This window comes from Manacus candei, unplaced genomic scaffold (assembly GCF_025592945.1).
Source record: "Manacus candei isolate 608988 ecotype Guabito, Panama unplaced genomic scaffold, ASM2559294v1 h1tg000025l, whole genome shotgun sequence".
Lineage (NCBI taxonomy): Eukaryota > Metazoa > Chordata > Aves > Passeriformes > Pipridae > Manacus > Manacus candei.
Window position 1 is genome coordinate 11,533,305 of NW_026138073.1, and position 24,679 is coordinate 11,557,983.

A 24,679-nucleotide genomic window follows, 5' to 3' on the forward strand; every position below is an offset into this window, starting at 1 on the left:
TGTATCCAGATCTGTGTGCAGCATCCAGGTGATGTCTCAGCACTGCTTTGTAAAAGCTCTCTACTTCTAATACTTCAGGACTCTGCAAGGATTTTCACATCTGCATTCCAGTGATATCTCAGAGCTGTTTCTAATACAGGAGTTTCGTCTCTTAAGACATTTCTAATGGATGTTTTCCTATCTTGTATCAGAAATGTTTTGTGCTAGTTCTCAAGGGGATGACTTATCACTTTGTACTATTTCTTTTCATACTATTTCTGTTATTCCCATTCTCAAGATCACCTAGCTGTACCTACAGTCTGTGCAGTGAGGATGTCTCCTCGCTTTGTGTCCTTGGCTAATTTTGTTATCATGTTCCTAATTTTAATTCCAAGGTCACTTAGGAAAATGTGAAAGAACAGCAGATCCAAGGACAAACCTCGAGGAATTCCACTAATAGCCCCCCTCCAGCACAAGCCTCTGTCATTTTTTGTATAGCCAATGCCATACAGTTTTCCTGCTTATTACTGTCTTCTCTTGCGTCTCTGGTAATTCTGCGTGAGACACTCTATCAGATATTTGACTAAAGTCCAGATGGATTAGATCTGCTGCATTTCTGTTGTCTAGAAAATCGGTTATCAAAGAAAAATACCAAATTAGTCTTAATTTCAGCTTATTCAATTAGTTCAGTTCAGTGACTAGTTCATTAAGAATTGAGAAACTGAGTATGAGCTGAGAAAGCGAGAAAATGTGTCCTTTTTTCTTCTAATCTATGAATAAAAATCAGCTGTGAGAGGATGAGATCTTCTAGTTTTGATATGCTGAAGAACAGAGGACTGGGAAGCAAATTGTTCAGTTCACCCAAATTAGTTACTTTGCTTGCTTAACAAAACTGTTTTAAATGTAAAACATGTTTTGGTAATTTTATTTTTTCCTTATGTCTCCATATTTATCATGGTATTTATCAGCTGAATAAAGCCAAGTTCCAGGTGCTGTTTTCTTGCATTTTGATTGAAGTTCAATATGCATGTGAATGTACCTTGACACAAATCACAATTAAAGTCTCATCTAGGAATCAAGAAGTGTCAGTCAAACCTTCTAATAGATAAAATGGAAATAACAAGGGTATAACGTTGAAAGAAAAGTGTAAAATGCAGCATGCTTCCTTCCTTAGTGTTAAGTAGATGTTTGCTGTTGTCACATTTTAATTCTTACCTCTGATGGTCAGCCCCTTCTTATGAAAACCAACATTGTGAATGCAAAATGAAGTCCAAGTTAATGACTTAAAAATAGATTTTCAGCTTCATGATTTAAAATATGATTAATATTGGAGTTGTAAATAATATTGGTTTGAATCAGTCCCCCTGCATAAAATATAGCTGTGGATCAGGACAGTTGGATAGGAAACTATCATTGTCTTCACAAGGCCAGAGTTTCATGGCTGAAGTGTAAGACATTCCACCTCCTCTCCAGGATGGATGAATAACAGGGCACCCCATCCTTTCAGAGGCAAAAACACCTTGGAAAGGGTGAACCATCAGTGCCCTATTGAAGAGAGGTGCCCCAGGCTAGATGGCTGAGACTCCTCCATGTGAATGCTCATCTGCATGGTTGTGGATGTTTCCCAAAATATCCTAGTTTTCCCCATCAGCTGAGAGTACAGCCCATCTGAGGAGTAGCTTGGTTTGGCAGGAGCCCGCTGCAAGGGGAAGACAAGCCTAGTGAGTGTCAGTCCGAGCTCTGATGTGGTTTTACTGTCATTATACAGGGACCTTGTGCCTCTGTCTTGCATCTTCGGAGGACCCAACTGCCGATGGCCTCACGTCAACTTCCCTGCTGGAGTTTGCCATGATGTCCCACCTGGAGGCCATGAATTCCCATGAGCAAACCAGCCCCGAGACTGCAGAGCCAGATCTTGCCCCTGGCTCTCTGCATGCTGCCCCAGGGTCAGGCTTTGCCAGCGAGGAGAATGAGGAGTCCAAGATCTTGCAGCCCCCGCAGTACTTCTGGGAAGATGGGGGAGAGCTCAACGACTCCAGCCTGGACTTGGGACCGGCAACAGGTAGGTTATTTTTACCCCATACTTCCTCCTCACTCTGCAGGGGCCCTGGGGAGATGGAAGAATGCAGGGATCTGTCTTCCTGCTTTGACACAACTCTTGCTAAGAGGGCCTGAGATTAAACGTCAGCTCTATTTTCTCATCTCAGTGCCTGATGTGTCCCCAGTGAACCCTGAGCAAGCACAGGCTTTAGAAACCAAGTTACAGTTGAGCCTTTATTCCTGAGCTGCTATGAGCTGGGGAAAGTATTGCCCTCCACCTAGTTTCCCATTGCTTCACGTCTTTCTTTCTCTCTCTCCCCCTTTTATGCTCTCTTCTCTCTCCTTTCTTTCTGTTGCTGTCTATTAAGCACAACTTTAGGGTCTCAAGAGCCTGACTCAGAGATCAAGGCCATTTTAGGGTTTGAGTCAAAGCTGGGTTGCCTGGGTCAAATTCTGGATTCCTCAGTCTATGAATTCAGTGTGGACTTGGCCAAGAGAAGACAGTGTTGTTGTCTACCCTGTCCTGCTGCTTCCTGAGGAGTTATGACCAAAATGGGTTTCATTAGCATTTGAGCTTGCTTTCCTCTGTGGAGTGTTTTTTTGAGATCACTGAGCTCCTCAGTGGTCTCCCCCCAAGGCCCTTGTTGGCTTTGAGATACTCTCAAGAAGGATGGGAGGAAGGAGGAGGAGCATTGCAGGGTTTCCAGTAGCTTAGGAGATTATTTCACATGCTCCTACTCTTAAGTGTCATGTGGGTCATGTATTAAGTGTTACCCAAAGGCCAGGATTCAGCCTTACCCCTCCTCCCTCAGCTGATATTGCTGCCTTCCTCTCAGCAGATCTGACAGAGGTCTGCAGTTAGAAAGCACAAGTCTCATTTTATCTTCATTCCTACTTCTGTGACCTTAAAAAACACCTGTGCTCACGCAGGGCTGAGGCTGCTGCAGAGCTACGGCTGGGGCTGCCCACTGGGGCACAGTGCACACTATGGGGGCAAGGGCCATCCCAGCTTAGGTCTCCAAAGCCCTTTGCTCGCTGACATTGCTGCTGAACTTATCTGGCCGTGCTGTTGCTGCCCTGTGGCTCCCTGGCCCCCGGGGCGCTTGCAGACCTGGCCGTGGGGCAGCTGTGCCTCCGCAGGGATGCCGGGGGTGGATGGTGCCCGTTCCTGCCAGCGCATCCCCGGGACAGGCTCTGGCTCAGCCGCTCTCACGCGGTGGCAGCGCTCAGCGGCGCTTTTATTGGTGTGCCAGCAGGCACCTGCGTGTACTCACAGATCTGGACGTGACTTGGAGAACAGCATGTGCTTGTGCATTGAGAGCGAGATGACTGGGTACCGAACCCAGCCTTGCCTCTTGCACGTGCCTCGCCCCATTTGCATGCAGAACACGCTCCTCTCTCCTTCCGTTCTTGCCTGCAGTACTTTCCTCCATGAACAGATGTGCTCTTTCAGCTGTCCTTTTGCATACCCTGCCCTATCCGCTGCCCAGCTAACTGCTGCTGTGCTTCCAAGCACTGTTTCTTCCCCTGACCGTTGCTGTGTCCAGAGCTCATGTCTCAATGGCATTTTAGAACCTTGGTTAATAGAACATTTTGAATTATTCAAGAGCTGGGAGCACATTTCTACTTAAAATTTAATTAGAAACCTGCTGTGTGTCATTTTACAATAAAGGATATTGTAATAGCATCCCTAAATTGGGCAGCCTTCTCCTGTCATGCAAGGCCTCTGTATGAGAGAGGCACACAACCAGTGAATCTTACGTGCTGCATGTGTGACAGATGCCATGTGATACCTTGTGGAACTGTGTGATGACATCTGTTAGGTTATTTTCAATGTATAAATCCATTAAACAGTTTTCAACAGCTGCTGTTAAAGGAGAAAAAAAGTTTATGGTGTAAGTTTTCCTTATGTGAGATTTCTTTCTGTGTGCAGTAACCCGGCATAGTTGGTACTCTGTCCCAGGCACACATCAGAGATATTGCATCAGTCAAGGCACAAAACAGCATTGTTGTACTACTAGAGAGTGAAAATTCCTTACTATGAAAGGAGACCTGTGCTGGCTTCTTTCCATGTTTGGTGTAAAGATATTGGGCCTGGAACTGCTGGTGGTCTTGCAGATAGGCCAGATCTCCTGCTATTTCAAAGCTGCATTAGTCATCTCTCCTTTTTTTATGTCCTTCTGAAGCCTATGTGGGGAGACTCCCCTGCCTTTGTGTGACTTTGAGGCTGCAAGAGCTAAAAAGTAATAACAATCTGCAACTCTGCAGCTGCTGCTCTTTTTTTTTTTTTTTTTTTTTAAGCGCACTCGAACATCTTTTAAAAATATTTCTGGAAAACATGTGGCATATAGGACCACCTGTTAGTCCATTAGAAAGTGAGAACAAACCCCCACTGGCAGAGCACAGCTCAGCCTGGGGCTCTGGTTCTCCTGAATAATGTGCTTTTGCAGATTTATGCTGCGGAACAGTGAATCTATATTGACATCAGTGAGCACCAGCCTGTGGAAGGGCCCTGACATTTGTCTCATTCTCTCTGAGGGTGCAGAGAAGTGTGCACTTGCATGTGTGCTACCCCATGCACAGCTGCTACCCAGTGGAGCCGCATGTGGAAGAGATGGATTAGGTCTGGTGGGAATGTGGATACCATATCCTTATGGAAAGAAGCAGCGTGTGCCTTGTACTTTAGCCAGAAGGCAAGTCAGTGGAGCTGTGAACCTGTTACTTCTGCATCCTTTCAGGCTTCCAGGGAACCTGGAAGCTTCTTAGGTTGTAGTTTGGGTGTGGCTGCTTTGCTTCACCTTCGGTAGTAAATTGGCCTGAACCCCAGATCAACTCTGAAGATAGAGTGAACCTGCAGGGACTCACATCTGGCCCTTCCTGTCCTCCTTTCCTTTCTTCCCACCTTCCCAGTCTTATGTTGCCTGGAATCTTCTGGTCTATCATGTCTCCTGCTACCACACTGGGCAACAAATGCAAGATGTCATCTAGCTTTAGGGCTAGAAGATGGGAGTCATTAGGACTGTAGGTCTTTTTGAGTCCTGATTTTTAATGAAAGAGTTACCTGGTGGTGTGTCCATCCCAGAGTGCTCCCTGATTTGCACCTCTTGGTGTTCTCCTTTGTTTTGGTCAGAAAGCACCATCCCATATGTTCCCCTTCCAGTGAAGGCTCTAGGTTGAGGCAGGCTAATCATTAACTGCTGGGAAGTGTGAACTTCTGAAAACTGATGCAAGGCCTGTGAGTCTCTAGTGGATGAGGTCACTTAGTCCCTCTCATTCCCTGCCCAACAGGTGAGCCTCCAAGAACTGGAGTGCATCTTCCAGTGTGATGGTGGACTGGCATGAGGCTCACTTCATTACAGCCAGGGTCTGCTCTTTCAGCTCCAAGGTGCTTGAAGACCAAGGCATGACTGTGCTGGGAGGTATCAAGTCTAGTCTTATAGATTGGTGATTCACTAGGACGGCATGTGGCGCTTTGGGGGGTGGGGGAGAAAATTGTAATCTTTTAATTATTCATAGTAATTAGCAGAAGGGAATCCCAGGAGAGCTAGGATGGGGAATAGCAGAACAGACAACTTAGGACTGTATTCAAAGAAAAGTAAGTTTTCTGACAAACTAATGGAATCAAATACTTTCCATCTCCTCTGCTAGTGAGATTCACTCCCTTCCATGATGAATTACTTGCTTCTGGCCAGAGAGATCCCAGTATCTTTCAGCCTTACTGAAATCTGCTGCTTCTTCATCCAGACTGACAGCAAATCTGCAGTTCTTAATACCATCTTCAACCCAAGCATTAATGAAATGAAGCACCTGGTAAAGGCTGTCTACATAAGCAGCTTAGCGCTGAGCAGCCGCCTGCCAAGCTCAGCTCCTGGGATGCCTCTTGTTTATGCCCTGGTTTAGAGTACACTGACACGTTGGGTGATCTGCCCTGGGACAAGCCATCTCGGTCAAGACATTGCTGGCAAAGGCTGACCTGTGACAGGAGAGTTTCTCTGTGCATAGTGTTGTTCTGGTGCAGCTGTCCCTGACTGTGTTGGGATGAGGATGGCTTATTCCAGCTTTACTGCAGTCCTGCACTCAGCAGGAAAGAGGTATGAGGCTATTTGGGGAACAGCTGTAGCACTTGGTGCCCGGTGTCTGCCTCAAGCAAATTCCAGCCATAATGAGACCTAACAACTTTGCTACCCTGGGTGTCTCTTTTGATTATGATCTCTTTTGTGTGTGTGGACCTGGTGTCTTAGAGTCGGAGATAGTAACTTCTCCAAGCTCTTCTGGGAGATTAGTATATTAGCCCCAACTGGCTCAATTCCAGCACCAGTAATTGTATTTTGCCTCTTTGAAATCCCCCTGCAGTTTCAATCAGCTGGAGTATGACTTTTTGCAGTAAGTCTCGCTGTTTTATATTGCAAAAAGGGAAGCAGATACGGCCTCAGACCTGGCTGCAGTTTTAGCAGTCAGTAGAGTGCACCTTGTGCTTCCAAAAGTTGGCAGGTGCTTTAGTATGAATGGTGCTATGTGTTGTGGTGGGAGCCCAGGAATGTTCTTGTTTTTATTACAGTGCCCTCTAGTTATCAGTAATTCAATCACTGGTTAACATGTTTCAGTTAATCCAATAAAGACCTTATGGCCAGGTTATGTGTACTAAAAACAATGAGGATCACCCTCTTCCTGAGCTGTCACAGTTGCTTTAAACTGTTAATAGCAAATACAAGGTAGGGAACCTTGTAGGACAGTAACTGAGACCTGCTCTTCTGAATGAAGGAGAAGCAGAAATGTAATGAATTAAATGTCTGGTTGGGGAATCATGCTTTGGCACAATGCCATGTCTTGGCCCATCTGGTGTCAGGGAAGTTTTGGTATTGATTTCAGAGGAAGCAAGACATTACTTGAATGGCGGCTTTTGCAGAGGTTTGCAGCTCATGTTCACCTCTCCCAGGGAAAATCATCTCCCCAGGTGAAGAAAATGCATCTGTGTGACCCAGACCTAGGTCTGCTGGGAGATGCAAAGGTCAGGACTTGGAACAGCAGGAGGCCTGTGCAATATGGTTTCTTTAGAAAATAGCGCCTGAGGGTCTTTATGAGAGAGCTTGGAAGGGAAAAGCTGGAGGACTGTGGGAGGCAGCTGGATACTGCAATATGAGTAATATCACCACTGATGGAAAGCATTAAGGGGCGTAGCTAATGATGTGGTGGCAAAGAGGTGAGGTAGAGGTGTGGAATTTCATATCGGTGAACCAGACTCCCAAGGGGATGGTGTGACTGAGAAGCTCTGGGAGGGTGTGTGATTTGGAGCTGTGGCTGCCTGCTTTAACTCATCTGGTCCATCCCTTGCTAGACTGTTTGGCCAGAGGTGTTGGGACAGTTTCATGGCTCCAGCAGACGGTTCTCCTGAGCTGTGCCCCTTTGTGATCAGGCTGGCTCCATCATGGCTTGGCTGCTCTTGTTTGTGGCTGGAAAGGGGTACGTGGTGTGTGCCACCTCTTTGTGTGGCCACAAGCTCCTTCTGTGCTCCAGCCTACTGCTGATCTTGGTGGGAGACAGCAGACCCTGGCAGGGAAGGAGCTGATAGTGTGTGCAGTTACAACCTCCTCAGGCAACCGTGGGTTTGGCAGTGCTCTGCTTCCTCGCTGAAATTAGATGAGCTGATAAATGAGCCAGGCAAGTCTGGCACCGCATCCAGCTCCATAATACCTGCCTCCTTTATCAGAAGACTCTGCCTCATCTCTGCAGCAGGAACCCAGATCACCTGTGTCTCTCTGGCCTCTCTGTTCCATGGCTGATGTTTCTCTCCACAAAAGCTGGTGGGAATGGGAGTGGATAGCACTGGCCTAGGAAGGTGGTAGGGTCTGTGGGTGCACTTCCATGTGCCCAGAGCGTGGGAGCAGGGTGTAGAAGGTCTGCTGAAGGTAGAGGAGAACCCGGTGGGCCAAGTGGGTTGTTCAAGAAGACCACTTAATGAAGGGGAACTGCTACCAGAATGCTGGAAGAGCTGCTAAACATGAGAGATGCCCTTCGATTTCCCTTAGGGCTGGGGGGTAGAACAATCCAGGGAAATGCTGAGAAGACTCTTCAAATGGGGAAGTTCTTAGCTCTGCATTGCACAGATGATGAGTGACAGAGGCCAACTTGTCTGGAGGGAGCCTTTAGAAGAAGATGCTGTGACCAGCTTAAGGGCTGGGATCATACCACAAAGATGTACAGGGTGCAAAAATTCCTTCAAACTGTAGAAGAGAGATATAAACTAAAAGAAAATATGAGTACCTTAAAGAGACCTGATCTTGACAAATTGGCAGATGCCCTTGTTTGTAAGAGAGTAGGAGCTGATTCCATACAGGAACTAAATGTCTAGCTAAAAGTCTGGAAGGAAGGATTGACTCATCATCACTGGCATCTGTATGTGGCACCTGGGGATATGGTTTAGGGGTAATTATGATGGTGCTGCGCTGATGGTTGGACTAGATCTTGAAGGGGTGTTCCAACCTTGATGATTCTGTGATCCTGCCTGAACCTGGGAAGTGATTGAACCCCTTTGGTAACTGTGTTGTGTGGAGGGCTCCTTGTTTTAAGGAGCACAAACCAGCACCACTGACCAAAATGTCTCAAGTGTCACTGTTCCCCACATGAATCTGAGTAACAGCCCTCACAAGATTTGAGGGGAGTTCATTTTCTAATCAGTGGGGTCTTATGAACCAGACAGAAGAAAAATTCTCCAAGCTTAGTAAGCGGGGTAGTGGGGAAACTGATGACAAATGGTAATCTTAACACAGTAGCAAGTGTGAGGATTCCTGTGTCTGCTTCTACTTTGTGGATTTGTTGTCCCAGAGAAGTAGCTCAGGTTTCAGTCTTTGGCTGCCTTGTAAGATGGAAGTCTGCTGGGAGAGCGTGGGATGGGTTCTCCCTGGACTTTCATTGCCCAGGAGAGATGGCAGAGGCGTCAGTCCCTCTGGCATCTTTAGATCTTGTTGGTGGAAAGGCTGCGTGGCTGCACCATGCAGGGCTTTCCCCCATGGGAGCTAACTAATCTGTGATAGAGCACTTTAAGGAAAGGTTGAATGTGTGACTTCAAAGGAGAGCTGACAGGCTGGGAGCATTTCTTGTTCCCGTGGGACAAACCTCATGCTGCTTTTTGTAGTTTGTTTTTTTGCTGTGCCCATCTGCCAGTTCGTGCTCTCCTCCAGGTGGGAAGAGGAGCAGGGAAGAGAGGAGGTGCAGAGGAGTCGAGAATAGCTGAGAGTGTCTTTAGGCAACGGGGATGGCAGATTGGATCACTGATCCTTGAAAATAACATCTCATCTGACAGGGCCTTGTTTTAAGGGGCGAAAGCCTCACTTTTCACCTGCAGTGTGTCAGGGCAGGCAGCGTTCTTGCTGGGGTTTTTGGTGCAAACCCTGAGTATCCCTGGAGCAGGAGGAGTAGCAGAGCCCTGGGAGATGCACTAAACTTTTATCATCTGTCTGAGGAGTGTCCCAACCAAATGCCCTCAGTCCCATGGTCCGTGGCTGTTCCTGCTGTTACCCACCATCCATCTAGCAAGGCAGTGACTGTGTCTGCAGACACTGGTGTGTGTACCTGTGGGTGTGGGCCTTTGGGAAGACCAGTGCCAGACAGTGGAGGAGAGATGGAGTTTTTTTGTCTGTGCTGCTGCTGATTGCTCTTAACAGCCTCCATGGCCTCTGGGGGAGCATCACCAGGAAGGCTGTTGGGTAGCAAAAATCTTTTAATGCTCAGGGTCCCTGGGTAGAGCCTCAGTCAGGATGATGCTCTCTAGTGAAACACAGCAGCAAAATGACCTGGCTTCTGCCTGCAATGTCAGTAAATCTCAGTGGCTTCTTCGCAGACAGAACTGGGAGACAGTCCCAACACCATGGCTCTGAAGGTCAGCAGCTGGATCATGCTCATTTTTGGGCAACATCTGGAAGGAGCTGCTGACAGCATGTAGGAAATGAGCTGTGGGTTAGGGAAGTTGCTTGCCAGCTAAACAGGAGCATCTTTGCACCTCCTGTTTTGGGGTGGATGGAGCAGTGTGTTCTCTGCTCAGGACAGATGGGAAAGAGCATGCAGGAGTAGCATGGGCAGTCTTGATTCCCCAGGAATATCCAGGGCAATGAGTGTGTTTGATGACATGGCCCTCTCTGCCTGGGAGCTCACACTTGCTCTGGCAGCAGCAAAGCAATGGATTTGAGTCAGGGATGCATGGAGTTTTTTTGTGCAGATCTCTGTAAGGCATCCAGACAGCTGCTGCCCACTGTGCTCAGTGGAGCATCTGCTTTGGCAGGCAGGAGAGGAGACAGGAGCCTTGGGGATTTCAGACAGTCACTTGCTTAATAACCATAGACAGGGCAGGGGGCTCATTTCTGGCTGTGAAGGGATCGTCTTCCTTCCCTTTCTCTGAGAATGTGCTGTGCTTGTCTTGGGGAGAAAGGGAGTTAATTGGGATGCAAACTCCTGAAACAGAGCTCCGTGGGTATGGGCAGTTTCTCAAGAAAGATGAAGGCTGATTTATGCCTGCTGGATTTGTGCCTGCCACTCTGAGCTAAACATGTCTGATCTTACAGATACTTTTCTTATCCTGGGGTGGCCTTGCTGGCCTCCAGAAGAAACCCCTGCCTGCTCTGACCTTACATTTGTGACATGCATCTTCCTTTTCAGCATCTACATTTGTCTAGCAACAAAAAATGCATTCATGGTTAGAGCCACAGAACAAACGGGCTGAAGCTGAAGGGAGGGGAGTTAGTTTTGGCTGCTGTAGCAAAACAAAACTGTTCGTTATTGACGCGGGAGTCTCATAATGCAGATGTTTGGGGGATGACTTTTATGCTATGAAGTGCTGTACAAACCAAAATGCTGCGTTTCAAAGATGCCCAGGTTGGTTCAGATTTTGGTGGTATTCCTTGGGTGTGCCAGGGAGGAGGATTTGGTTTGCTGTGCTTTTGTTTCTCTTCTCTAGTATTTCTCATTTAACTTGTGGCTGACTGCTGCTAGTACCCCTGTCTTTCTGAATCGCATCTGAAATGAATCTCTGGGTCCCAGCCTAGTCCCAGCCCGATTTCTAACACTCATAACCTCAAATTAAATATACCAGGTGTCAAAACTCTTATTATTGTCTGTAAAAATGCCTCAGGACAGAAAGGAGTGGAGAGAATGGATATGCAAATTGTCCCTAGGAAATGTGGATTCACTGGGATGGGATAGGGTGCTGGAGAAGTGCACTTATTGGATGGGATTGTTCTTTGCTGTGTTAGGCTACCTGTTCTTAGAAGGTCTCTGCCACTTGACCCAGTCTCTGGCTGGACACCTATAATGGGGCCAGCTCTCTGCCTTTCAGAGTTCTTAGTTGCTTTGGATGTGACATGAAGTATTTTGGATCTTTTCCTAGATTACAGCTTTCCTGCTGCATCTCAGAAGGCATTGCTGAAACGGAATGGGACACAGGTGGACAACTGGGAAACAGCCACTGTCCAGCCACCAGCAGAATTTGTTGAGCCTGACCTACACACGCCTTTCTCTACGCTAGAGGAAGAGGAGGGGCTGCTCCCTATAGACCACTCAAGAGGAGGAGTGGAGAGCCTCCAGACCTCCAGGCCAGAAGTTACATCTTCTGAACCAGTGGACCAAGAGGACTCCTTCTCCCTTCTGTTTTCCACAGCTTCCGCCAGGCCAGGTATTGTGACTGAAGCAGCCATAGGAGGGCAAGAAGAGGACTCTGTTTCTCCAGGCGTAGACCTTGGGAGCAGCATGGGACCAGGTCTTCTACCTGTGTCCTCTATTTTTTCTACTACTGTTGGTGCAAGATCTCCCAGTCTTTCAGAAGAACTCTTTGAGGTGATGACTGGGGACACTTGGGCTGTTGGGGGAGCAGATTCAGAGCTTGCTGTGAGTACCACAGGAGCAGAGCTTGCAGAGACCACGGTGGAGGCTGGTGTGGAAGAACATTCGGCCAGAGAGGAGGTCTCAGAGCCCACGGTGGGGTGGGAGATGCTGAAGCCCACGATGTTGACTGAGATGGAGCAGACAGTAGAAATGCCTGTGGGGACACCCTCTCCTGCAAGCGGCTCCCCAGACACCCAGACTCGTTCTGGGAGTGAGCAGCATCCCACTTCTGTGTCTCCGTGGGACAGAGCTGATGAGCCTGTGCTGGATCCCATTTGGAATGACACTGAGTCAGCCACTGAGACTGTGGCAGCAGAGAGGAGCTTGTCACCGCAGGCTGGGGATGCCCGCGTGGCCGTGCTGCCAACAGAGCTGCCCTGGGACTCAGCACAGGTAGCACTGGGAGCAGGGAATGGGTGGGAGGTTGCAGTGGAGATACTTGGGTCCTTCCCTCTTGTGGGGGTGTTTAACCCCATCCTTAAGTCTGACTGGTGGAAGGAGTTTTGTCTGTTCACCCAGCCAGGTGAGTGAACTTTCAGGGAGGGTTTTTCGCAGCACTTCTTAAGGGTATCCGTCATCCTTGGTGAAAACCCTGACCCCTCACATCTTCCCAGCTACACAAAATCCTGCTTCCAATAAACAGAAGCAGAATACCTTCCCTCTGGAGCATGCACAGCAGAGAAAGCTCCTTGTTTCCTCAGCCTTCATTATTGGAAGTGTCAGGACAAAAATAGCCCCAAGGATTTCTGGAAAGGGAGTGAGAAGAAAGTGCTATTTTTGCTGCTGCTGCCTGCAGGGACCAGATGCAGAGCAGGTGGAGCAGAGTACAGTGACCTGTGAGGATGTTGTTCTGGGAGAGCCTGTGGGAGAGGAGGTGTGTGGTAAACTGTAGTTCCTAAATCCAGCAAACTGGCAGCTGGTTAAAAGAAGATATGTAGCAGGAGTTGACTGGTAAGAAAGTACCAAGCAAAGCTTTTAATTTTGCTTTCTGCCCTTTGGTACTCAGGAGCCTGAACAAGTGACTTAGCCCCTCTGTGCATCCTATCCTGCCTGCAAAGTGCTGCCTTGTCTCACCAGTCTGTTTAAAGTCCGCAGAGGCTCCTGGTTAGGTTTCGTGTTAAGTGGTGATAAGGCTGCAGGCTAGAGAGCTTTCTGCTGAGAACCTGAGTCCTCCTAGACAGAGGTGGAAAGTAAGCTGGTCCATGGCAAGGTGGTGTAGTGACTTTGTTCCTGCTACATGCACTGTCACTGAAATGGTGATTCCTCCTCAGTACAGAGAGTTAGAGGACAGTCACATCCTTTGAGAAGTGCTTCTCAGGGGGTATGGCACCTTGCTTCTGTCCCTTGTGTACCCTGTGCTTTTAGCAGCATTCACTAGCTGAACTCAGCTGTCTTTGTCTTGTCTCTCCAGGTGATCTGCAAAGACTGGAGCAACCTTGCGGGAAAAAATTACATCATCCTGAATATGTCGGATAACATTGACTGTGTAAGTCAGTCCAAAGAGATTTGATGGCACAGGGGAATGGCGCTTAGAGAAGAAGAGGCAGGCCTAGCTCTTGATGTCTGCTTTCACTACAAAACATTTTAAAAGCACTAAATCTCAACTTCCCTGTAGAGTCTGTGAAGAGAAGGAGAGGAGGACAGAAATATTTCTGTTCCCCAAAGAGTGGGCGGAGAGAGATGATTTTGCTCTAAGTCTAGCACATGTCAGTACCATATTGGATTTTTCACTAACTTCTGGCTTGTGGTCTGTGCCAGTCTGTACCTGGATTGTCATGAGACATGAGAGCTTTTAACATTACACCTCTTACTGGTAGGAAATGTGGCAGGATTGAAGTGCAATTCTCCTTCCTTCACTTCCTTTTCCTTCCAGCATATAGTAATGATCCTCTGATGGCTCAGAGGAATAGGGACTCCCATTTACAGTGTGCATGGTTAAGTACCAAACAGCTATCACTAAATCATCCTTAAGGGCCTCCTCTCCCCACCCTCTTATCTTATGTGTTATCTGGGTCTGTTAACCAGCCATACTCTGCTAATCCAATGCAGAGGTCCATCCATCCTCATAAAGCTGCAGTTAATTCATGAGCCCAGAGTCCCTTGTGGATCCCTGGTAAAAGAGCTTGTTCACTTCTGCTTGGCCTTTTATCAGGCACTTAAAAACCAGTTGTGCAAGGCCTGGGGTCAAGGTGTCTTTCATATTCTAAGAAATTATTATGAGCCTGACAGCCTGAGACCAAAATGTTTAATTGAGGAACTGTGTTCTGGCCTTCTGTGTCTGCACTCTTGCTTTCTGAGGCTCCTGCTCTGGGCAGAGCCACCTGGTCTTGTTCCTGCACTGACCTATTGCTGCTACTGGTGAGTTGTTGGTTGGTTGGGTTTTATTTTTTTTTTAAGGTGAACTTTCTGGGAACATGGAAAATGGGGAAATGTCTATACACAGTAAAGCATGTTGAATGCTCTAAGAGTAGATGAAAAGTCACTCTTTTTCCTCCTGATTTAGACAAGCCATTTGGAAGAGTTTTAAGTATCTCTGCTACAGTTAACAACTGCAATGCAGAAAATCAGTCCTTGAAAACCACAGTCCTGCTGCCCTGTTTCCTCCATGTCCTAGTCCCCATCACTCTTTCTCCCATCTCTGTGGACTTAAAATGCTAGGTAATTTTGTAATACATAGTAACTTCCTTCCTGTGTTCATTTGCATTTGTGTTGTTTAAACCACTGTAAGGGTGAGAACTGAAAAGCAGATGTGCAGATGTCTCTTGATCAAATTATGTCTTTGCTGTTAAATCCTCACTTCTGCCTTGCTGAAGGAAGATGGTGCCGTGGAATAGGCAGGGCTGAACTGTTTTTCTACTTGATTTCATGTTTCAAAACATATTTCCCAGTGAATGATTTGTGCTGTACTACCCCTTATTCAAAGGGACATTTGTCGACATACATATTTAACATGAGCATCACTTCATTCCCTGCCTTCCATTACCACTTTGCATGAGCGAAGCTGGAATCAAGCTCTTCTCCTTTCCACTGATCTTGATGCAGTTTGTGTCCTACCAGTGGTAATTTACTCAGTTTGGGCACCTCACCTACAGTCTGCCTGTCCCTTTTGTTTTCTGCTTTCTGTACCTGAGCCCTGTTGTGTTTGTGAGGAAGAATGTGTGTTGCAAGTACTGTAATTTAAATTAGTGCAAATGAGGATTCTACACGTATTTTCTATGTTTTGGTGCCATGATCTGGTGTAGTACTGAGTCCCACTGAAAAGCCAAGGGACAAGTAGGGTGCTTAACCCCTTCCAGAGGGTTGGACCTTGAGCTTTAATATACTTCATAGCACCAGGCTTTTACCTGCTGTAGGGATGATGTCTGTATTGCTGGGTTAAGCTGGAAGGCCATTTGTCTTCCCAATGGGCTCTGGGCAAGGGAATCACTTCCGTCTCTTTCTGGGCACATCTCTCGCTCAACATAGCTGGGATTTTTGCCCAAGTGAGGTCTGCAGGATCTGACCCAACAGTGGTACCTGGCCGTGTATCGGGAGGTGATCTCTACCTAGGTGTGTGTGCATTCAGACTCCTTCACTGCTCCCTTCTCTCCACCATGGAGAATTTGTCAGTACTCTACAGCCTCTGCTTTCTTCATCACCAGAAACATCTTGCTTCTGTCCTGCTCCTGGCCTCAGCTGCTCCTCCTTCCTCTGCATCCTCCAAAAGAGAGCCTCAGGCTGGCAGTGGGGCCATGAGTGGGAGCTGCAGTTCATGGTGCTGCATCACAGTGCTGCTTCCTCCTGCCTCCCCATGCCAAAATCCATACCCTGATGAGAGTAGGCACTGGCAGGCCCTTGTGATTCAGGCCCCAGTCATCGATGTCTTTTCCAATTAGGCCATTTTTGGCACAGGCCTGTGCCTGCCTTGAGCGCTTCAAATTGCCATGGCAACAAGAGCTCTCCATTTTATTAATCATCTGTGTGGCCTTCAGGTTGGCATGGCAACTGGAGATAAGAATAGAAACACAGGAGTGAGAAAGCAGCAAAGGAGCCTGCTGAGGGATGGCTGGAGCATGTCAGGCTGAGCGGCACCCGCTGACCCAGCGCTGGCTGTGGGGAAGAGCCTGATTCCTTCTTACCTTACACATAATGTTGCTTCAGGATCCCTGTGTGCCAGAGGAACTGGGCTTGGTGTGGGACATATGGCAGCCACAGGAACCAAGGAGGAGGGTTGGTGCATCAGGAGATGTATGTAGATCCAGCCTGGGGCACTGGGGATGTGCAGGGGACTGTTGCACCAGGTTTAACACTGCTGGCTTTTGGGCACACCTGGTGTGGGGTCTCAGCCATACCATCCCTGCAGTGCTACATCTGCCCTGTTCCCACCATGTGCTCACCAAGGTTCCTTTCCCATGGCAGGAGGAGTTTCGGTTGGAGAGGGGTCCCCAGCTGTTGGCACTGGTGGAGGATGCCTTCTCCAGACAGGCGGATGGACTGCAGGACCGCTGGCTGATCTCTCTGAGCAAACCCAACGAGAACGACAAGCACTTGCTAATGACACTGGCAGGGGAACAGGGTAAGTGCTGGGAGAAGGAGCCTTCCTGTGATGTGGGGGTGCATTTAAGGATCTCCCAAATGGATGTGCTCAGCCATGTTGGAATGAGCTTTTGCTTTCCCTTTCAATCCCACCAGTTCCCAGTGTTCACTAGACTTGAGGAATGGAGGGGGACTGAGGACATAAGACTCTTCACATCTGCCTTCTGTCTTGCCCCTCGCTGCTTGTACAAAGCTCTGTATCTGCAATTTGCTCTCTCCCTGGATTGCCTTCACCTTAGCATCTGTCAGCTTTCTCCTGGTGCTTATGTACTCCATGGGCAGGATGCAATGGCAGGGTATGACATCCTACTCTTGGTTCACTTCCTAACCTATCAGATCTTAAGTCTTGTCTGAATTAGGATAGTCCTGATGGTGTGTCCCCTGCATCCCAAAAGAAACAAAAGCTGACAGTGAACGTGGAACATTTTACCATCTCTTTATTCCCATTTTGATATGGAGGTCCTTCTCCTGTACTGCTTCTGTTGCCTGCTTAGTGACAGAGGCCTTCAATGTTGACATTATGGCCTAAATGACCTATATGAACCTGCATCCATGACTTTTTGAGTGTTGCTGCTTGCTCCCAGAGCAGACACAGATGTTGAGAGCTGCTGTGGCAGTGGGAAGGGTATCTAGGTGGCTTTGATATCAGTTTTCCCTGGATTTTTTTTTACTTATTTAGAGAATATTTGGAGATACCCTTGTCTGTGGTCCTTGAATTCTTTCAGCCTCCTGACATAAAGCACCAATGAACAAAAATGTGTGTTCCCCTGCCTCCATCCTGTTAGGGATTTCAGACTGATGAATACATCTGACTGAGTAACCTGAGCTGAGAGCAGCACTGATCTCTTCCTCTACTTTACAGGCGTTATCCCTACAAAAGATGTTCTCATGGCACTGGGGGATGTTAAGAGGAGCTTAGCTGAGGTAAGAACCTGTCTGCCTGCACCCATTTGTTAAGACTGGCTATACAATTAAAATAAGCAACTTGAAAACTGAGAGCATATCTCAGTCTAACCAAGTGCTGAACCCACAGCAGGCGAACAGATGAGTCAGACGCTTGGCAAACTCCCTTCTGCCCTCACTGGTAGTTGCCAGGCCATCAAATGTCTGCTCTCTTTAAGAGAGTAACTATGGGTTATTTCCTCCCAGCTTTTCTGTCTTTGTTGTGAAACTGCTTTTCACACATTCATTTTGTTGGGATTCTTGGTGTCATCCCTTCTATGCTATTGTCAGTGGCAGTGTGGGTGCTGCAGAGTCCCTGATTTGGCCCTACTCACCCTACAGCTGGTTTTTTATATACATTGGCTTCTCTTGACATGTTCACATGCCTTCTGCAATCCCAGGGTCTTTTTCACTCCTTTAGACAACTGCCTACACAAGGGCAGGCGGAGGACCAGAGATGATGGATGCCAGATTCCTCTGCCAGCTGCCTCTAGCTCTCACATATTCCTTTCTAACCCTGGGCAGCTTGGAAGAGGATAAAGAAGAGGACAAATTGGTCCCATGATCTCTGGGGTTTTTCCCCTTAGCCTTACAGGATATGTAGGCCTGATTCTGCTTGGTTTTTTTACACTACTGGGAGTAATTTTGCTGATTTTAGCAGCAGGGTTGGGCCATTGCCTTGTTGGCTGTCTGCTCTCAGTTTTTTCCCTGACCTAAGAAACTGGTGCAATCAGACAAAGCAAATTAAGTGCTCAGTGCTGTATTGATTGGCTTACACCAGAGAAAGTGCAAAAAGCCAACCCTGTAGAAATTGTGTGACTAAAGTATCAGCACCTAGAACTGTCCAGAAAGATGGATTTGCCTTGGTGCAAGGTCTGACTTTGCAGTTGTGGCCCGATGTTAACCTGAGTCCTACCAGAGCAGCCTCACCACATGCCTCCAACTCTCCAGCTCTATCAATAATGAAACACTGCTCACTGCACTGACCTTGTGCTGGCATGAGATTGGAAGGAGGAGGGAGGATATTCTCTTACACCCATCATACTTAGTATTGATACATAACCTGTTTGAAATCTAAGTCACTGGGACCGATGTGGGGCTGTTCGCTGACAGCCACAGGGGACCCATTTCTATGGCAGCTATTCCTAAGCTTTTAGGATCAGTGGGCAGCTGTCCACTTTCAAGACCTCATAAAGACCGCTATGCCCTCTTAGGACCTCAGCTTTAATGGAAATCTATTTGTTATGGTTACATTCTCTGCCAAGTAGTCACCAAAGCCTCAGTACCCATCAGTGGTCCATGATTCTATGATCGTAGTTTGTCTTGGGTGGTTTGTCCCATGAAAGCCTCCTTGTCATGCACATAGGTGTGATCTTTGTGCAGGTGATCAAGATAAGATTGTGCCTACTGACACTGAAGTGTCAGCTTTTATGGAAAATGGTGTTATATTTAGTTATGTGCCTTCTAGTCACATAAGACTAGACTTTCTGACTCTCCAACCCTGGCTTTTAGTTCCTCTGCCCACAGTGGTGGTCCTGTACTTGGACCCTGGAAAGTCTGAACAGGATCCCACCTGACTGCAGGCCAGGACATTTAGTACACTGCTTTCTTCCTTCCAGATTGGTATCCAAAACTACTCAACCACCACAAGCTGCCAGTCGCACCCCAACCAGACACGCAGTGATTATGGGAAGCTCTTTGTGGTGCTGGTGATCATTGGCTCCATCTGTGCCATCATCATTGTGCTGGGGCTCATATACAACTGCTGGCAGAGGCGCCTGCCCAAAATGAAGAACATGGTGAGCTCTGGATGGGTGGAGAAGGTGGCTAGGCTCTTAGCCATTGGGAAGGAGGGGATTGGAAAGTTAAGAGGGAGATTGTTCTCCCCTGTCCACTTATGGGACATAGCTTGATACACAGCTGGAGCAGCGAGGGCGTCCATTCAGGCAAGATTGCAAACCTGTCTCTTGCTGTGCTTAGGACAGCTCATTTCCACTGTGAGGGCTGGGCTAGGAGCAAATTTACCTTTTCCCACTGACCCTGCAAAGTTCTCAGTGACCCTTGTAGCCTGACCTGATTGTGCTTCTCAGGAGCTTTAAGACCTGTCCTCCTTTGTCTCCATTTGTGTTCCTCTCGTCCTTTCCAGTCGCACGGGGAGGAGCTGCGCTTTGTTGAGAACGGCTGCCATGACAACCCCACCTTGGATGTGGCCAGTGACAGCCAGTCAGAAATGCAGGAGAAGAAGCCAAGCGTGAACGGTGGGAACACCATCAATGGCCCCGACAGCTGGGATGTCCTGATCAATAAGCAGGCGAGCGAGGATGTTGATGTGTTTGAGGAAGACACGCATCTTTAGAAAAAGAACGGGGGGAACCACCCTCTTAAATACACTTGTTTCTCTCCTATCTTGACTGATGGACCGTGGGATCAGGTGGCTTCTCAGGAACTTCTTAAAACCTTGGAACAGGTCTTTGGGCAAATCTTCCCAGTAGAAGTCCTGAGCCTACGTCTGAGGCTTGGAGCCAGGAGGATCACTGAACAGAGGGAAGTGGGAGGGGTGGGTTTGTAGGTCTCTGTGTGTGTGTTCCTATCAGTAGCACCAATGCTTTTATCACCTTTAAATGCACTTAAATGTAGCTCTCTTGTAGTGGCTGAGAGTGGCTGGGCTTAAGAAGCAAGATGGTGAGGCTGTCGGCCACCAAAAGTCCAGATTTGGGGAGTAAATTCACTTTCCAGATCCTGACCTTGAGATCGTGTTCAGTCTGTGCAGATGCAGTAACACCTGTGCATTCTGAATGGAGGGGAGCCAGGATTCAGTCGATGTCCTGGGCAGAGTTTGCATTCCACATGTGAAAACAGGTTTTGTAGTGCTCTAGCATTCAGCTGCTAATTAGATGAGAGCTGATGTTTACATTCGGGGAAAACATCCCCCCTGCTGTCATCTTATTTCACCCCTGGTACTACAAACAGCCCCGCTCTCTTTTTCAGCTCCACAGCTCCAAGCTGAGTTTGCAAAGTTTGAGCACTTTACCCTTGCTTCACTGGTTACAGAGAATTTGGTGCCATGGTGCAGCATCTTAGCTGGAAATTTGCTTTAGGTTGGAGAGTTGCTCAAAAATGACATTTACATGCCTCTTTAACGAAACAGCCTGGGAAATCATCAGCAAAGTATCCCATGTCTAAATCTCAGTTTTAGACTGTCAGGCCTTTTCCACTCCAGTTCTATTTTTCAGGATAGTTTGGTTTCAGTTGGTCATTTTGAGGTAAAAATAAAGACTGTGTGAGACTTTATAAACAGTTGGAAAAGTTAAAACTCAGAAACAGGTAATTTTCTGGTCCTTTTGTTTCCGTTTCAGCATCCTGCCCTGAGAGGAGGGTGGAAGTGTTTAATGTCCCACGGGTGTAAATCGGGGTAACATCTTTAAAATTATTTTATTTAAGCAAGTGTAAGCCAGATGAGATGAGAGTCAATCTAAGGGCTCCCCAATGAACGTTTCTCAGGCATGCCTCAGGCAACTTTGAGTCTCCAGCTCCCTGAAGACTCGTGATAAAAGGCACGTGAATATGCATAATTGTTCTCTGAGCCCTGCCTAAACTGAGACTCGAAAACATTTGTTTCTTCTGTCATTGAGGGACTGAGGGACTTGCTTTGGTCAGAGGCAGCAGTACTTCTCTCTGTTACGGTGATCTGCACGCTTGCTCACTGCGAGATGCAGTTTCACACTTGGTCTTTAAGGGAACCTTTGTACAGAAAGGCCCCAGATGTGCAGCCTGATGCCGAGCCTGTAAATCTATCACTGTATGTATAGGTATTTTTAGCATGTTCATCCCTGGTGTGTGTGCCTAAAGTCAAGGTGCAGGAGTCTGTTGTTTCAATTTGCATAGCGCTTTGCATACAAACTGAATCACAGGTCACCTTGATGTAGGACCACATTGATACCAGTCTATTGAGGAATCAAACCATTGGTTTCCTATCCAGATTCCAGTTTTCAGTGGTTTTAGCCTGCCTCCATATCTTTCCCTGTTGTGTAGAAGACAGTGGATCATCAGCTCCTTTTGTATCTTGGTAGGGTTGCAGAGATGCTCAGAGGAGTTCCTTCTGCCCCAGCAGTTGGTAGTGGGGGACAGTACACGTACATGAACAGCCACATGTGGCCCTTCTTTGGCCACCCCTCACTTATGGCTCCTGCTGAGTTTGATGGGTCTGTGCAGTGTAACTGCACAGCTCCAGTGGCTGTGGTGATGGCACTTTGGGGCTCACAGGATGAAATGCAAGTTGTTGTTATGATGAGTAAATTAAAGCATGGAGTTAAAATTTGAGTTTGTATAGCACTTAGCATAATGGGGGCTGGCATGCCCGTGGCCTTTAGGCAGCTTCACCGTGTAAATGTTTCTAAGTCCAATAATCCTCATTAAATACATTTTTAATGCCCAGTGGCTATTAAAAAGATAAAGCCACCCATTAGATGTGAATCAGTTCATTCACAAACCCCTTCCTTGGTGCATGTCACTGCTAGGAGCTGCTTTGCTGCCCTGTTTCCTCTCCACTATCCTAATTCAGAGAAGCAACAAGGCGGTGGTAAAGCAGTGCTGCTGGCTGGGCTCAGCACTTCCTGATCTTGTGTAGAGTCTTCAAACTTTGAAGAAACCAAGGGGGTATGTGGGCCTCATGATGAGTGAACAAGTTCTCCTGATTTGCTCTTCTGGCTTCTTGTGGCCTGAAGGTTTTCCAGAGACATTCTTCTCCGTCTGGAGCATTCAGGTGATCTTGAGTGTCTAAGGGTGGCTGTCATGAGGCTAAGGACAATTTTCTGCTGTCTCTGACAGGGTGCACCTGGCTGTGTGATCCCAGTTTAGCTCCCGAAATCTACTGGTTGATAGCATTTCACTTTAGTCTGGTGATACTTTTTATCCCTTTACTGTTTGTTTTTATTCTGTATCATTTTTTTGCACTAGGCTGATCTTTTCAAGTCGATTGCACTGTTGTCCCTCTCCTGCCAGCCTTGCAGAGACGGGTCATCTCCGGGGACCTGTGGGCTGGGGAGCGCTGTAAAGAGCTGGATAGCCCACTTACTCTGTTCAGTGCTTGCATTTTCAGCTCTGCACAGGGAGGAAGAAAAACTTTGTCTTAGCATTTGTAACAGGAAGCTTTTCTATCACCTTAATGTAGTTAAACTTCTTTTTAACAAAAACTGTCAAAGCTGGACTTCTCAGAGTGGTGTGCCAGGCGACAGAGCAGATGCAGGAGACAAAGCAATTCCTGGAATACTGTTTGCCACCGACTCGGACATCGCCATAGTTCCATCTGCCAAACGTTTGATCGCAGTGACACCTGGTGGCTGTTGGGAGTTGGAGACGAAAAATAATAACCCCCCCAACAATTTCCCTCTTTTAGCTCTGGATATTTGTTTCCTGTGACTTGCCTAGGACAGTCACCTGCTTTATTCATGAGGGGCTGCGGGACTTGCCTATGAGCAGAGGGGCTCACACCAGGCGTGTCAGGGATGGTTTGTGTGAGGACATCCCTGTCTGCAAAACAGTGAAATGGCACATTCTCTGGAATCACCGGTGTGGAGGACATGGGTAGCAATACAGAGTCTCAGCTCCATTTTCCTGCTTTGTCCTCCACTTGCCTTCTCTGCTCCTTGGGACCACAGCTAGAAGGCAGAAACTCTGGCTTGATGTGAAGGTGGTTCTTCAGAAAGAGCATTGGGTGCTGGTATGAGGAGTGCAGCACCTTGGGGAACGTCAGCGATGGCAGCGTCTGGAGGTACAGCCAAGATCAGAGTGGATCTCTGTTTGTGGAATGGTGGCCAGATGTGGTCTGGGATGGCCAAGCTACAGATTACTCCAAGGTGTTGCCCAGATGTCTGGAACAGCATCTGTAATATGGAGTCTAACATGTTCCAGGACCCTGCATCCTGCACGCTGCCTCGTGGTGGGTAGAGTGGAAAGAAACAATGAGAAGTGACCCAGTAACTGTGCTGTGGAGTATGTAATGCAGGTTCAGAATATAGTTCAAGATACCACCTTAAGGATCCCTCTGGCACAGAATACAGTGTGAAATGAAGGTACATTATCCTATGGATTACTGCAGCATGACCGTAGAGCATTGCAGCAGGGTCCCACTGCAGCCACTGCTGTCAGCAACTCGTCTGTTCCCATCTGCCTTCACAGCCATGCAGGAGCACATCTCTCCTTCACAGAGAGTTTGGGGCAGCTGGAACAGTCAGAGACAACAAGCTCCTTTGTCTGTGCTGGCTCATGAGAGTCTTGTGGGCTCATCTCAGCTGACAGCCAGGCTCCCAGCCATTCTTCTCAACACCTTCATTCCTGTTGGACCTAAACTGTCTGCAAGCCCTGGCCACTGCTTGGGATTGCTTAGAAACAGTTGTGTCTGGCCCTGGAAGCAACAGGGTTGTGGTTTTGTTTTCTTTGCAATAAAATGCACCTGCTGGGTGTCTGAACACTGACCCGAGTGCAGTGCTTTGCTTGGTTAGATCTGCTTGAATTCATGTGTGTTGCATCTGGTTTCACTGTCAGCCACGGTCCCTCTGCTGGGATGGGGCTGATCAGCCTGGCCCCCCTTTCCCCACAGTGCACTACTTAATTCTTCCATCCCAGGTTTCTGTGGAAGCCCTGAGCTGTGCCAGGTGCCCAGGCTGTGGGAAACTGGCTTCCCCCCTGGGGTGTCCTACCCAATACCCACAGGACCAGCCCAGGACCCATCTTTTCTGCTTGAATGGCTTAGCACGAGCCTCTTTCTAGAGCAGAGCCCCTGCATGTGTGCCCAGCCCTGTGCCATGTGCGTCCCACCCAGCTCCCCACCATCCCACACCTGCTCCAGAGCTGGACCCCACAGAGAATCACAAAATTGTTAGGGGTGAAAGGGACTTCTGGAGGTCATCTATTCCAACCTCCCTGGCGAGGCAGGGTCGCGTAGAGCAGGGGACACAGGAACACATCCAGGTGGGTTTGGAACATCTCTAGAGAGGGAGATTTCATGGTGTCCCTGGGCAGCTGTTCCAGTGCCACCCTCAATGTAAAGAAGTTCTTCTTCCTGATGAGGTAAAACTTCTTGGTTTTTAGTTTATGACCATTGTTCTTCATCATGTCGCTGGGCACCACCGAAAAGAGTCCGGCACCATCCTTTTGGCACCCACTTTTGGGATATTTGTATGGATTCGTGAGATCCTCTCTCATTACAACTGCATGTGATCCAGAGAGAGCCCTGCCGTGTGGTCCCAGAGCACCTCGCATCCACGTTCTGGAC

The 24,679-nt window shown here is 47.9% G+C and overlaps 1 protein-coding gene across 2 annotated transcripts in view; it reads left to right on the forward strand.

Annotated features, from left to right (window-relative positions):
* The window catches only part of PODXL2 (podocalyxin like 2), a 32,485-nt gene extending 8,606 nt beyond the window's left edge, over nucleotides 1–23,879 (forward strand). For both annotated transcript variants that reach the window (XM_051788913.1, XM_051788912.1), the window contains exons 2-8: nucleotides 1,748–2,041; nucleotides 11,396–12,282; nucleotides 13,301–13,375; nucleotides 16,288–16,444; nucleotides 17,327–17,388; nucleotides 19,026–19,205; nucleotides 19,553–23,879. In XM_051788913.1, coding sequence (XP_051644873.1) covers nucleotides 1,748–2,041; nucleotides 11,396–12,282; nucleotides 13,301–13,375; nucleotides 16,288–16,444; nucleotides 17,327–17,388; nucleotides 19,026–19,205; nucleotides 19,553–19,762 — 1,865 coding nt within the window. In that variant the 3' untranslated portion in view covers nucleotides 19,763–23,879. The remainder of the gene's footprint in view (nucleotides 1–1,747; nucleotides 2,042–11,395; nucleotides 12,283–13,300; nucleotides 13,376–16,287; nucleotides 16,445–17,326; nucleotides 17,389–19,025; nucleotides 19,206–19,552) is intronic.
* Nucleotides 23,880–24,679: the final 800 nt, after the last annotated feature.